Source organism: Rhinatrema bivittatum, chromosome 16 (genome assembly GCF_901001135.1).
Source record: "Rhinatrema bivittatum chromosome 16, aRhiBiv1.1, whole genome shotgun sequence".
Lineage (NCBI taxonomy): Eukaryota > Metazoa > Chordata > Amphibia > Gymnophiona > Rhinatrematidae > Rhinatrema > Rhinatrema bivittatum.
The window spans coordinates 1,692,207-1,706,239 of NC_042630.1; the positions used below are offsets into that span (position 1 = coordinate 1,692,207).

At 54.6% G+C, this 14,033-nt stretch overlaps 1 protein-coding gene across 3 annotated transcripts in view; it reads left to right on the plus strand.

Annotated features, from left to right (window-relative positions):
• Positions 1-2,372: 2,372 nt before the first annotated feature.
• Positions 2,373-14,033, plus strand: part of LOC115078886 (tumor necrosis factor receptor superfamily member 5-like) — a 12,937-nt gene continuing 1,276 nt past the window's right edge. Inside the window, exons 1-9 of one of the 3 annotated variants that reach the window (XM_029581955.1) lie at positions 2,373-2,508; positions 3,073-3,195; positions 4,580-4,741; positions 4,914-5,007; positions 5,841-5,923; positions 6,171-6,269; positions 6,864-6,904; positions 8,625-8,868; positions 12,554-12,733. In XM_029581955.1, the coding sequence (XP_029437815.1) occupies positions 2,439-2,508; positions 3,073-3,195; positions 4,580-4,741; positions 4,914-5,007; positions 5,841-5,923; positions 6,171-6,269; positions 6,864-6,904; positions 8,625-8,868; positions 12,554-12,733 (1,096 nt within the window). In that variant the 5' untranslated portion in view covers positions 2,373-2,438. The remainder of the gene's footprint in view (positions 2,509-3,072; positions 3,196-4,579; positions 4,742-4,913; positions 5,008-5,840; positions 5,924-6,170; positions 6,270-6,863; positions 6,905-8,624; positions 8,869-12,553; positions 12,734-14,033) is intronic. The other 2 variants (XM_029581957.1, XM_029581956.1) reach the window with 2 other exon arrangements.

Below are 14,033 nucleotides of genomic sequence, written 5' to 3' on the forward strand. Positions count from 1 at the left end.
CCCGGCACTGTCACTCCCTCCCTGTCACTGTGCCGGGGGTATAGAGAGGGGCTTCAGTCCCCGGCACTGTCACTCCCTCCCCGTCCCTGTGCCGGGGGTATAGAGAGGGGCTTCAGTCTCCGGCACTGTCACTCCCTCCCCGTCCCTGTGCCGGGGGTATAGAGAGGGGCTTCAGTCCCCGGCACTGTCACTCCCTCCCCGTCCCTGTGCCGGGGGTATAGAGAGGGGCTTCAGTCTCCGGCACTGTCACTCCCTCCCCGTCCCTGTGCCGGGGGTATAGAGAGGGGCTTCAGTCTCCGGCACTGTCACTCCCTCCCCGTCCCTGTGCCGGGGGTATAGAGAGGGGCTTCAGTCTCCGGCACTGTCACTCCCTCCCCGTCCCTGTGCCGGGGGTATAGAGAGGGGCTTCAGTCTCCGGCACTGTCACTCCCTCCCCGTCCCTGTGCCGGGGGTATAGAGAGGGGCTTCAGTCTCCGGCACTGTCACTCCCTCCCCGTCCCTGTGCCGGGGGTATAGAGAGGGGCTTCAGTCCCCGGCACTGTCACTCCCTCCCCGTCCCTGTGCCGGGGGTATAGAGAGGGGCTTCAGTCCCCGGCACTGTCCCTCCCTCCCCGTCCCTGTGCCGGGGGTATAGAGAGGGGCTTCAGTCCCCGGCACTGTCACTCCCTCCCCGTCCCTGTGCCGGGGGTATAGAGAGGGGCTTCAGTCCCCGGCACTGTCACTCCCTCCCCGTCCCTGTGCCGGGGGTATAGAGAGGGGCTTCAGTCCCCGGCACTGTCACTCCCTCCCCGTCCCTGTGCCGGGGGTATAGAGAGGGGCTTCAGTCCCCGGCACTGTCACTCCCTCCCCGTCCCTGTGCCGGGGGTATAGAGAGGGGCTTCAGTCCCCGGCACTGTCACTCCCTCCCCGTCCCTGTGCCGGGGGTATAGAGAGGGGCTTCAGTCCCCGGCACTGTCACTCCCTCCCCGTCCCTGTGCCGGGGGTATAGAGAGGGGCTTCAGTCCCCGGCACTGTCACTCCCTCCCCGTCCCTGTGCCGGGGGTATAGAGAGGGGCTTCAGTCCCCGGCACTGTCACTCCCTCCCCGTCCCTGTGCCGGGGGTATAGAGAGGGGCTTCAGTCCCCGGCACTGTCACTCCCTCCCCGTCCCTGTGCCGGGGGTATAGAGAGGGGCTTCAGTCCCCGGCACTGTCACTCCCTCCCCGTCCCTGTGCCGGGGGTATAGAGAGGGGCTTCAGTCTCCGGCACTGTCACTCCCTCCCCGTCCCTGTGCCGGGGGTATAGAGAGGGGCTTCAGTCTCCGGCACTGTCACTCCCTCCCCGTCCCTGTGCCGGGGGTATAGAGAGGGGCTTCAGTCCCCGGCACTGTCACTCCCTCCCCGTCCCTGTGCCGGGGGTATAGAGAGGGGCTTCAGTCTCCGGCACTGTCACTCCCTCCCCGTCCCTGTGCCGGGGGTATAGAGAGGGGCTTCAGTCTCCGGCACTGTCACTCCCTCCCCGTCCCTGTGCCGGGGGTATAGAGAGGGGCTTCAGTCCCCGGCACTGTCACTCCCTCCCCGTCCCTGTGCCGGGGGTATAGAGAGGGGCTTCAGTCCCCGGCACTGTCACTCCCTCCCCGTCCCTGTGCCGGGGGTATAGAGAGGGGCTTCAGTCCCCGGCACTGTCACTCCCTCCCCGTCCCTGTGCCGGGGGTATAGAGAGGGGCTTCAGTCCCCGGCACTGTCACTCCCTCCCCGTCCCTGTGCCGGGGGTATAGAGAGGGGCTTCAGTCCCCGGCACTGTCACTCCCTCCCCGTCCCTGTGCCGGGGGTATAGAGAGGGGCTTCAGTCCCCGGCACTGTCACTCCCTCCCCGTCCCTGTGCCGGGGGTATAGAGAGGGGCTTCAGTCCCCGGCACTGTCACTCCCTCCCCGTCCCTGTGCCGGGGGTATAGAGAGGGGCTTCAGTCCCCGGCACTGTCACTCCCTCCCCGTCCCTGTGCCGGGGGTATAGAGAGGGGCTTCAGTCCCCGGCACTGTCACTCCCTCCCCGTCCCTGTGCCGGGGGTATAGAGAGGGGCTTCAGTCCCCGGCACTGTCACTCCCTCCCTGTCCCTGTGCCGGGGGTATAGAGAGGGGCTTCAGTCCCCGGCACTGTCACTCCCTCCCCGTCCCTGTGCCGGGGGTATAGAGAGGGGCTTCAGTCCCCAGCACTGCCAGGCCCTCCCCTGTCTCTGGCTGGGGGTATAGAGAGGGGCTTCAGTCCCCAGCACTGCCAGGCCCTCCCCTGTCTCTGGCTGGGAGTGTCTCCGCCTGGGTGGGAGTGTTACTTTCTGCTGCTCACTCATGCAGGTGTAGGTGGAAATGTTTTGTCAGACTCTATGTTTGTCAGACGGGTGGGTGAGAGGGCTGTGTGCGGAGATCCTGACGCACCGGGGAACACTCTGTCCCTGCAGAGAGAATGGGAAGGGCTCCGTGTGCCCGAAATCAGCACCGTGTCCATGGGAGATGCTGCCGGGCCTGTCCTTCAGGTAAGCTTCATAGTAAAGGCAGCTGGCGCAGGGTAGTGCAGAGGCAGAGAGGGAAAGGAAGAAGAGACTCAGAGCTCTCAGATGTGGCATGGATGAGGGAGGCATGGTGTCGGGATTCCCCTGCAGCCCTGCTGGGTCGGTGCTGGTTCTGGTGTTAGTTATGAGAGGAGGGAGGCGCTGGATTAAATAGTGTGGGGGAGGTGTACAGGAAAGCAAGGAAAAGCATAAGGCGAGAGAGCCTACAGGAATAATTGGCAGACAGGATGGGCTGATGGGTCGTTTTCTGCCCTCAGCCCGCGGCAGAGTGCGAGACTTAGCCAGGAGCTGAAATCTGGGCACTAGACCAAGGCCAGCCAGGGTTTGGCTAGTGATGAACACCACTCTGGCTACCATTATCCTGCGTTGTGGGGGGGGGGGGGGGGATTTTCACTCCAGCACTGGTGAGATTCCCTGAATATCTGAGAGCTGGCCTGAGTTACGCGTCCGTGGTCACACATGTATGTGTCTGTGCAAGGCAGAATTCCCCCTGTGACGTGGGGACCCCCCCTGCATGTCTCATTTCAGGAACGTACAAGCTGAGGGACTGCACGGAGTCTGCAGAGACAGAGTGTAAAAGCTGCGAAGAGGGGACGTACACACAGCATGAGAACTACCTGCCTAAGTGCCAGACCTGCTCCTACTGCAGAGGTCAGCGGCCTCCATACCCAATCCCCACCCTCCCTCCTGCCTCCCAATTCCCATCCGGCACCCGGAGAGAGACAGCTCCCATCATACACAATCCCCACTCCCAGAGACACCCCAGAACCTCCCCTCCCCCCTAATCTGAGAGGGAGACCTCAGGGCTGACCCTCCTGTTTCCAACTACTCACTAGTGTTCACCTTCTCACTACTCACTAGTGTTCACCCTCTCACTACTCACTAGTGTTCACCTTCACACCCCAGAACCTCCCCTCCCCCCTAATCTGAGAGGGAGACCTCAGGGCTGACCCTCCCGTTTCCAACTACTCACTAGTGTTCACCTTCTCACTACTCACTAGTGTTCACCCTCTCACTACTCACTAGTGTTCAACTTCTCACTACTCACTAGTGTTCACCCTCTCACTACTCACTAGTGTTCACCTTCTCATAACGCTTCTGAGAGAAAAAGCCTGAGGCACTGAGTGTGTCGGTGCTGCAGGCCGGGTGGGTCGGTGCCTTGCTGGGCTGAGCCTGAGGTGCTGCAGGCCGGGTGGGTCGGTGCCTTGCTGGGCTGAGCCCCCGAGGTGCTGCAGGCCGGGTGGGGCTGAGCCCCCGAGGTGCTGCAGGCCGGGTGGGTCTGAGCCCCCGAGGTGCTGCAGGCCGGGTGGGTCGGTGCCTTGCTGGGCTGAGCCCCCGAGGTGCTGCAGGCCGGGTGGGTCGGTGCCTTGCTGGGCTGAGCCCCCGAGGTGCTGCAGGCCGGGTGGGTCGGTGACTTGCTGGGCTGAGCCCCCGAGGTGCTGCAGGCCGGGTGGGTCGGTGACTTGCTGGGCTGAGCCCCCGAGGTGCTGCAGGCCGGGTGGGGCTGAGCCCCCGAGGTGCTGCAGGCCGGGTGGGTCGATGCCTTGCTGGGCTGAGCCTGAGGTGCTGCAGGCCGGGTGGGTCGGTGCCTTGCTGGGCTGAGCCCCCGAGGTGCTGCAGGCCGGGTGGGTCGGTGACTTGCTGGGCTGAGCCTGAGGTGCTGCAGGCCGGGTGGGTCGGTGACTTGCTGGGCTGAGCCCCCGAGGTGCTGCAGGCCGGGTGGGTCGGTGACTTGCTGGGCTGAGCCCCCGAGGTGCTGCAGGCCGGGTGGGTCGGTGACTTGCTGGGCTGAGCCTGAGGTGCTGCAGGCCGGGTGGGTCGGTGACTTGCTGGGCTGAGCCCCCGAGGTGCTGCAGGCCGGGTGGGTCGGTGACTTGCTGGGCTGAGCCCCCGAGGTGCTGCAGGCCGGGTGGGTCGGTGACTTGCTGGGCTGAGCCCCCGAGGTGCTGCAGGCCGGGTGTGAGTAATGGTGCAGTGAGGAGGTGGCAGACATTGCAATCTGCAGGTTCCATGGAAACGATTTTATGTTTCATAGGGGTGAACCTCAATGAGGCCTCTCACTGCAATCAGACCCATGATGCTCAGTGTCAGTGCTCCAGTGGCTACTACTGTCCCTCCAGAAACAGGGGCAGGGGCACCTGTGAATACTGCACCCGCGTGTCCGCGTGTCCTCTTGGCTCGGGGGTTCTGAAGACAGGTGAGTGACGTCTGCAGGTATTACTGCACTACAGGACAACTAACGGATTTTGGGGGCAGGAGTGAGGAGCATTGGTAGATTGGGTGGGGGGGTCTCATTATAGGAACAGCAGGAGGGGGGTATTGTGGGTTATACTGGCAGAGCTGAATGATCATTTTTCCATTTTTTCTAGCGACTCCCTGGGCTGACACTGTGTGCCAAATCTGCCAAAATGGGACATTCTCCAATGTCACTGATGCCTTCTCCCCCTGCCAGAATTACACACAGTTAGTATAAATTATTGTTTTCTTCAGTACAATAACCATACAGGACATAGTATTGTACCAACACAAAAACTTTACAAAACCATAGCACTGCATCAACATTGAAACCTTTCAGGACAGAGCACAGCACAAATACAGTAAGTTTACAGGGAATAGCACTGCTCAGACACTGGGGATACCTAATAAAGTGTGTCCAGCCCAGTGCACTAGTGCCCATTTTGAGTGCACGTTTTACAGCATTGGCCCCTGAAAATGTATGTTCTGCAGTGCTTCTGCACTGTGCTTCTGCACTGAAACTTTACAGAACAGAGCACTGCTCAGACACAGAAAGTTTGTAAGACAGAGCACTGCTGCAATGCAGAAAGTTTACAGGATAAAGCATTGCTGCAATGCAGAAAGTTTACAGGACAGAACACTGCTGCAGTTCAGAAAGTTTACAGGATACAACAGCACTGCATCAGCACTGGAACTTTATAGGACAGAACACTGCTTCAGTACAGAAATTTTGAAGGACAGAGCACTGCTGCAGTGCAGAAAGTTTGTAGGTTGCAGCACTGCATCAACACTGAAACCTAACTGGACAGAACACTGCTCAGACACAGAACATTTGCAGTGCAGAACCTGTCCAGGACTTGACACTGCATCACAGGACATCAGTGCCAGAAACCATACAGGGTGCCTACTTTTATGATCCCAGGACAGAAAGTGGATTCTGAGAGCACTGTGAGTGATTCTAATTTTTCCCCTTTTAATTTGAATCACTCTGTAGATAACTTTGGCAACACCTGTAAAATTGTTCTGCCAGTAAAATGTTATGAATCTAATTATTCCCCCAGATGTTCTGAACGTGGGCTGGCGTTGAAGCTTTCTGGAACAAACAGCAGAGACAGTGCGTGCATCACAGACCCAGCAGCCCCTCGTAAGAGCTGTCTCTCACCCCCATCTCCTTCCTCTTCATGCCTCTCACCTTTTTCTCTGCCTTCCTCCTAACTCCTAGCATATTCACTATATGCATGCAGCCAAAATATGTTCATTGTGTTTTGATTTAAAAACACACTAAAATAAAAAGAAAGAAAAGACATGAATGCACATCCCTGGATCTGCTGCCAGGGGCAGACGTAGCCTGTGCTCTGTGTAATGTCCGCTCTTTTTCTGTCTGTCTCAAGCAGCTCCTTTCTGGTATCTCTCGCTGATCATGACTCTGCCTCTCCTGATCATCATTGTTACCCTCATCACCCTGCTCTGGAGACGTCCCTGCAGGAAGCGTGAGTACTACTCCTCACTCTCACGTGCCAGACTTAACCTGTCCACAAGAGGTCGACAGTGTCTGAGTGCTGAGATTAGAACTCATATACAGGGGCTGAGGCACAGGGAGATAAAGTGACTCCCCCGAGGTCACACACAGAGAGTCAGTGACAGAGCCGGGGATTAGAGCTGAGGCACAGGGAGATAAAGTGACTCCCCTGAGGTCACACACAGAGAGTCAGTGATAGAGCCGGGGATTAGAGCTGAGGCACAGGGAGATAAAGTGACTCCCCTGAGGTCACACACAGAGAGTCAGTGACAGAGCCGGGGATTAGAGCTGAGGCACAGGGAGATAAAGTGACTCCCCCGAGGTGACACAGAGAGAGTCAGTGACAGAGCCGGGGATTAGAGCTGAGGCACAGGGTGATAAAGTGACTCCCCTGAGGTCACACACAGAGAGTCAGTGACAGAGCCGGGGATTAGAGCTGAGGCACAGGGAGATAAAGTGACTCCCCTGTGGTCACACATAGAGAATCTGTGACAGAGCCGGGGATTAATAGCTCAGCTCTGAAAGGAGCATGCCTGACCTTTTCTTTGTCTCCTCTCTTGTTCAGGCTCTACACTGAGACTGGAGACCCTGAGGACATTAAACGCGGTGAGTCTGAGCCACCCCTCACTCACAGGACCCTCTCATATCACATAAGAGTGCATGAGAAAGATTCATAGCCCCTGCTGCAGGATGTTTGCCCTGAAACCCTTCTACCCTTTGGGGTCTGTGACGCACAGCTCTTTCCATACATCTGATCTCTCTCCTCTCTAGGTTCAGCAGCCTTCTCCCCCTCCCCACCTATGCACATTTCCCCTCTGTGCAGGCCTGGCCTTCCTGTCTGTGGTTACTACCAGAAGTGGCAGGGCGGAGCAGAGAGCGTGTGAGAGAGAACGTGAGGGCTGCAGCCCAGACAAGATGCATGAGATTTATTTGCATGCATTGCTTCTACTATATGCAAATACATTTCGTGCATATCCATTGTGAAAAGCCTGAAAAACCCCACGGCGTTGAAGCCCTGAAGGATCAAGTTTGCCCTACACTATGCAACAGATGCATAGTGTACTATGCAGATCTTGTTAACTGGCTATAAAAGATGCTGCAAGAAAAAGCTCTAAGGACCCTACAAGCAACAAATAAACCTCTGCGAGCATCATTATTCCAATTCTGGGGTCTATACAGAAAGGGACAAAACCTCCTCAGAAACCCTGCACCTCCAGTTCTGTAAAGGATCCCCCATGTCCTCAGCAACAGATGCAGATCAGGACCAGGACATTTCCCCTTACTACTCACCCTGCAAACAAGATTATTCATATTCTGGGGTCACCTCCCTAACAGCCACACACACTCCTTCCATTACCATCCCTCTGTGACAACACAAACCCTGCAAAACACACACTCAGCACCTATAGAGCAAACCTGCCTCACCACAACAGCACTGCCAGGACTCTCATAGCAACTCCCCTACCTATGAAAAGGCAGCACTGCACATATCACACAGATCCTAAAACCCCAATACACCTCCTAATGAGCAACGAGAACAAGCAACAGATCCCTACACAGAACACTAGCAGAACACCACACACGCAAAACACAGATAGACCCTCACCAAATACAGAATATGGGGCTATAAATTAGAAATAAAAACTGAACTGGAAACCCCAAGAAGTCACAGACTCTGCATGCAGTACAGCACTGGAGAACCAGAAGCAGCCATGCATTCCCCCTGCACTGTGCAAAATGCAAAAAGAGAAGAGACGCACATTTCCCAAAGCTGAGAGAGAAAATTACAGACTTCCCACAAAAGAAGGAGCAGGAAAACCTGCGTCTAATCCTGGGGGAAAGAGGAGAAACAGCAGCGAGAGCAGCAGAGTCTGTGGGATCCTGCCCCCGGGCCAGAACCAGGATCTGAGCAGAGACAATCCGGACCGGCACCAGAACCAGGATCTGAGCAGAGACAATCCGGACCGGCACCAGAATCCGGGATCTGAGCAGAGACAATCCGGACCAGCACCAGAATCCGGGATCTGAGCAGAGACAATACAGAATGACACCAGAACCTGGGATCTGAGCAGAGACAATCCGGACCAGCACCAGAACCCAGGAAGTGCCTGTGGGATTTCTCTCCTGCACTTTGTATTCCTGTCCCTTTCAGCACTTCGTGTCACTTTGGTGACAGAGGCACAGATTGTCAGCCAGGGATCGTTCTTCATTAGAAACTGTAGTAACAGGAAAGAGAAGAGTCAGGGCTCACACACATATATGTTTTGATTTCCTTAAACCTGATGCTGTGCTGTGGGCCTGACACAGATTCATTTTCTGTTTCCAGCAGCAGCCAGATAAATGCATCCCAGCAAGAGAAGGAAGGACGAGAAGAGAGATGGAGCCAGCAGGTCTCGCTGCAGGGTGCAGGTCGCCAGGATCACTGCTCACGCAGAGGCGTTGGGAGAAGCTGTGTCTGCAAGGAACATGCCTGGTCCTAGTTGGAGAGGGCCAGAGAAAACTAATATCCAATACTTATTCTGGCCCCCTTCTGCAACTCCCAGCAGGACCCAGCCCCTGCCTGGAGAAACGTAAGTGTAGAGGTGACAGTCTGCAGGATCCCATCCTTCTGCAGAGAGACTTGTGCAGAATGGCTGGGACGTGGTGTAAAGTCGCTAGATCACATTCCCTTTTCAGAAAGCCCTGGAGACCTGGCGAGGATGCCATCCCTGAATGAGCACGGCAGAGCCTCAGAAGCAAGCACAGACAGAGAGCGTATCCTGCTCAGTAAGATTGTCCCTGCTACCCCTCTGTCAGGCTGAGAGCCCCTGGGAATGGTTTAGTAACAGGGAAGGTGATAATATAGACTGCCCCTGTACTTCACTACAAATCAACAGCTCACTTCAAGGCTGCAACCACTCCCGGTGAGAGTAAAGCTTAAATCTAGTCCAGGTCAGCTTTCACAGGACAGATAGAGCAAACGCTTACAGAGTAGCTTCACGTCAGCAAAGATCAGGAGCTGCCAGCTCTTCCAAGCCATCTAAATACCAAGAACACTGCTTGAATCCCCTGAGGACCAATCCAGGCTATAAACAATCTGGGCCTGATTAAGAACATAGAAGTTGCCATACTGGGTCAGACCGAGGGTCCATTAAGCCCAGTAACCTGCTTCCAACAGTGGCCAATCCAGGCCATAAGAACCTGGCAAGTACCCAAAAACTAAGTCTATTCCATGTAACCATTGCTAATGGCAGTGGCTATTCTCTAAGTGAACTTAATAGCAGGTAATGGACTTCTCCTCCAAGAACCTATCCAATCCTTTTTTAAACACAGCTACACTAACTGCACTAACCACATCCTCTGGCAACAAATTCCAGAGCTTTATTGTGCGTTGAGTAAAAAAAAATTCTCTGATTAGTTTTAAATGTGCCCCATGCTAACTTCATGGAGTGCCCCCTAGTCTTTCTATTATCCGAAAGAGTAAATAACCGATTCACATCTACCCGTTCTAGACCTCTCATGATTTTAAACACCTCTATCATATCCCCCCTCAGTCGTCTCTTCTCCAAGCTGAAAAGTCCTAACCTCTTCATCCTTTCCTCATAGGGGAGCTGTTCCATCCCCTTTATCATTTTGGTCGCCCTTCTCTGTACCTTCTTCATCGCAATTATATCTTTTTTGAGATGCGGCGACCAGAATTGTACACAGTATTCAAGGTGCGGTCTCACCATGGAGCGATACAGAGGCATTATGACATTTTCCGTTTTATTCACCATTCCTTTTCTAATAATTCCTAACATTCTGTTTGCTTTTTTGACTGCTGCAGCACACTGAGCCGACGATTTCAATGTGTTATCCACTATGACACCTAGATCTCTTTCCTGGGTGGTAGCTCCTAATATGGAACCCAACATTGTGTAACTACAGCAAGGGTTATTTTTCCCTATATGCATCACCTTGCACTTATCCACATTAAAGTTGGGCATCCAAATGGCAGATGAATCTTCCAGTCTCACAAGGTCCTTTTTAACTACTCTGAATAATTTTGTAACTGCAAATTTCATCACCTTTCTCGTCGTATCCCTTTCCAGATCATTATAAATATATTTAAAAATACAATTCCTTTTCAGGACTGTTTTGTGGCTCTACACGCAACACACCTGTTCCAAACCCAGTATACACCAGTTCAACGCCAGCTATAACACCCTCTGTATCTCAGGTTCTGTAATCCTGACCCATATTTAAATCCCACTTTGGCTACATCTCTCAGGGTGTATGACTTTCAGCATGGAGTCACTCAGAGCTGTGACACCTGCATTTCCAGCTCCCAATCCCACTACTGACACCATCTCTCACTGTGTGACTTTCAGCATGGAGTCACTCAGAGCTGTGACACCTGCATATCCAGCTCCCAATCCCCCTTCTGACACTGTCTCTCACTGTATGACTTTCAGCATGGAGTCACTCAGAGCTGTGACACCTGCATGTCCAGCTCCCAGTCCCACTTCTGACCCCATCTCTCAGGGTGTATGACTTTCAGCCTGAAGTCACTCAGAGCTGTGACACCTGCATATCCAGCTCCCAATCCCCCTTCTGACACCATCTCTCACTGTGTGACCTACAGCCTGAAGTCACTCAGAGCTGTGACACCTGCATATCCAGCTCCCAATCCCCCTTCTGACACTGTCTCTCACTGTGTGACCTACAGCCTGAAGTCACTCAGAGCTGTGACACCTGCATATCCAGCTCCCAATCCCCCTTCTGACACCGTCTCTCACTGTGTGACCTACAGCCTGAAGTCACTCAGAGCTGTGACACCTGCATATCCAGCTCCCAATCCCCCTTCTGACACCGTCTCTCACTGTGTGACCTACAGCCTGAAGTCACTCAGAGCTGTGACACCTGCATTTCCAGCTCCCAATCCCCCTTCTGACACCGTCTCTCACTGTGTGACCTACAGCCTGAAGTCACTCAGAGCTGTGACACCTGCATATCCAGCTCCCAGTCCCCCTTCTGACACCGTCTCTCACTGTGTGACCTACAGCCTGAAGTCACTCAGAGCTGTGACACCTGCATATCCAGCTCCCAATCCCCCTTCTGACACCGTCTCTCACTGTGTGACCTTCAGCATGGAGTCACTCAGAGCTGTGACACCTGCATATCCAGCTCCCAATCCCCCTTCTGACACCGTCTCTCACTGTGTGACCTTCAGCCTGAAGTCACTCAGAGCTGTGACACCTGCATATCCAGCTCCCAATCCCCCTTCTGACACCGTCTCTCACTGTGTGACCTTCAGCATGGAGTCACTCAGAGCTGTGACACCTGCATATCCAGCTCCCAGTCCCCCTTCTGACACCGTCTCTCACTGTGTGACCTACAGCCTGATGTCACTCAGAGCTGTGACACCTGCATATCCAGCTCCCAATCCCCCTTCTGACACCGTCTCTCACTGTGTGACCTTCAGCCTGAAGTCACTCAGAGCTGTGACACCTGCATATCCAGCTCCCAATCTCCCTTCTGACACCGTCTCTCACTGTGTGACCTACAGCCTGAAGTCACTCAGAGCTGTGACACCTGCATATCCAGCTCCCAATCCCCCTTCTGACACCGTCTCTCACTGTGTGACCTTCAGCCTGAAGTCACTCAGAGCTGTGACACCTGCATATCCAGCTCCCAATCCCCCTTCTGACACCGTCTCTCACTGTGTGACCTACAGCCTGAAGTCACTCAGAGCTGTGACACCTGCATATCCAGCTCCCAATCCCTCTTCTGACACCGTCTCTCACTGTGTGACCTACAGCCTGAAGTCACTCAGAGCTGTGACACCTGCATATCCAGCTCCCAATCCCTCTTCTGACACCGTCTCTCACTGTGTGACCTACAGCCTGAAGTCACTCAGAGCTGTGACACCTGCATATCCAGCTCCCAATCTCCCTTCTGACACCGTCTCTCACTGTGTGACCTACAGCCTGAAGTCACTCAGAGCTGTGACACCTGCATATCCAGCTCCCAATCCCCCTTCTGACACCATCTCTCACTGTGTGACCTTCAGCATGGAGTCACTCAGAGCTGTGACACCTGCATTTCCAGCTCCCAATCCCCCTTCTGACACCGTCTCTCACTGTGTGACCTACAGGCTGACACCGTCTCTCATTTCCAGCTCCCAATCCCCCTTCTGACACCGTCTCTCACTGTGTGACCTTCAGCTTGGAGTTACTTGGAGTGTTTCACCATCTCTCCTTGACTGATCTCTACAAGGTCTTCCTTTCCTTTCAGGCTCTGCAGAAGATGAAGCTGCCTCTCTTCCTCCTCCTCCTCCTCTATCTAAAAAGGCCAAGTATCTGCTGTGTACAGAACAGGTTCATGCTTTCTGTCATTCTGAGACTGCAGGGGGACCAGGAAACTACAGTCCGGAGACCAGAAAAGGGGACGATGCCTGTGTGCAGCTGGAACTTGGTATGTGAGCTTTCTCCAGCTCCGGTGCTCCTATCCCTGAAAAAGGGCATTTACCTGCCCCCCAGAATCGCTCTCCTGACCTCTCCCACCCAATCCCGTTACACTGCATGAATACTTTATCTGCACAGAGGTGAACATGTAGGAAACGGCAGCCCTGGTCAGTCCCGTGAGAAAATCATTTCACTTGTATTTTGTGCTCATTGCAGATTGTAAATCAATCAGTAAATCTCATGAAAAGGCAGCACCCGTATGATCTTTGGATTGTGAGACACAGAGTGATCAGCGCACAAACATTGCAAATTATAAGGAGGACATTCAAAGATTTTCTCTTGTTTGGCCACCTAAAACCACATTTTGAAAATTGCCGCCACCCCTAACGCTTCTCCCTGCATTAAAAGAGGGGCAGAGTCGAGTCAGGGGCGTGAAAGCCTGCGAGGAACTTTCGTTTTGAAAGTCTCTTTGACATTGAGCGAACACCCGTGGGACTACGAGCTCCACGCGAGAGGGAGAGAGGGAGGGAGAAAAAAGGAGGGAGGGGGAGAGAGAGAGGGAGGGAGACATAGGGAGAGAGAAAAAGAGAGAGGGAGGGTGAGAGAGGGAGGGAGACAGAGGGAGAAGGAGACATAGGGAGAGAGAAAAAGGGAGAGGGAGGGTGAGAGAGGGAGGGAGACAGAGGGAGAGGGAGACAGAGGGAGAGGGAGAGAGAAAAGGGAGAGGGAGGGTGAGAAGGGAGGGAGAAAAAAGGAGGGAGGGGGAGAGAGAGAGGGGGGAGACATAGGGAGAGGGAGACAGAGGGAGAGAGAAAAAGGGAGAGGGAGGGGAGAGAGGGAGGGAGACAGAGGGAGAGAGAAAAAGGGAGGGGAGGGTGAGAGAGGGAGGGAGACAGAGGGAGAGAGAAAAAGGGAGAGGGAGAGACAGAGGGAGGGAGGGTGAGAGAGGGAGGGAGACAGAGGGAGAGGGAGACATAGGGAGAGAGAAAATGGGAGAGGGAGGGTGAGAGAGGGAGACGAGGAGAGGGAGACAGAGGGAGAGAGAAAAAGGGGGAGGGTGAGAGAGGGAGGGAGAAAAAAGGAGGGAGGGGGCGGAGGAGAGAGAGAGGGAGGGAGACATAGGGAGAGAGAAAAAGAGAGAGGGAGGGTGAGAGAGGGAGGGAGAGGGAGAAAGAAAAAAGGAGAGGGAGAGAGGAAGGGGGAGAGAAAGGGAGGGAGACCGAGGGAGAAAGAAAAAAGGAGGGCAAGGGAGGGGGAGGGAGAGAGGGGGAGAGGGGGAGAGAGAGTCCTCCAGGCAATGAAAATGCTCC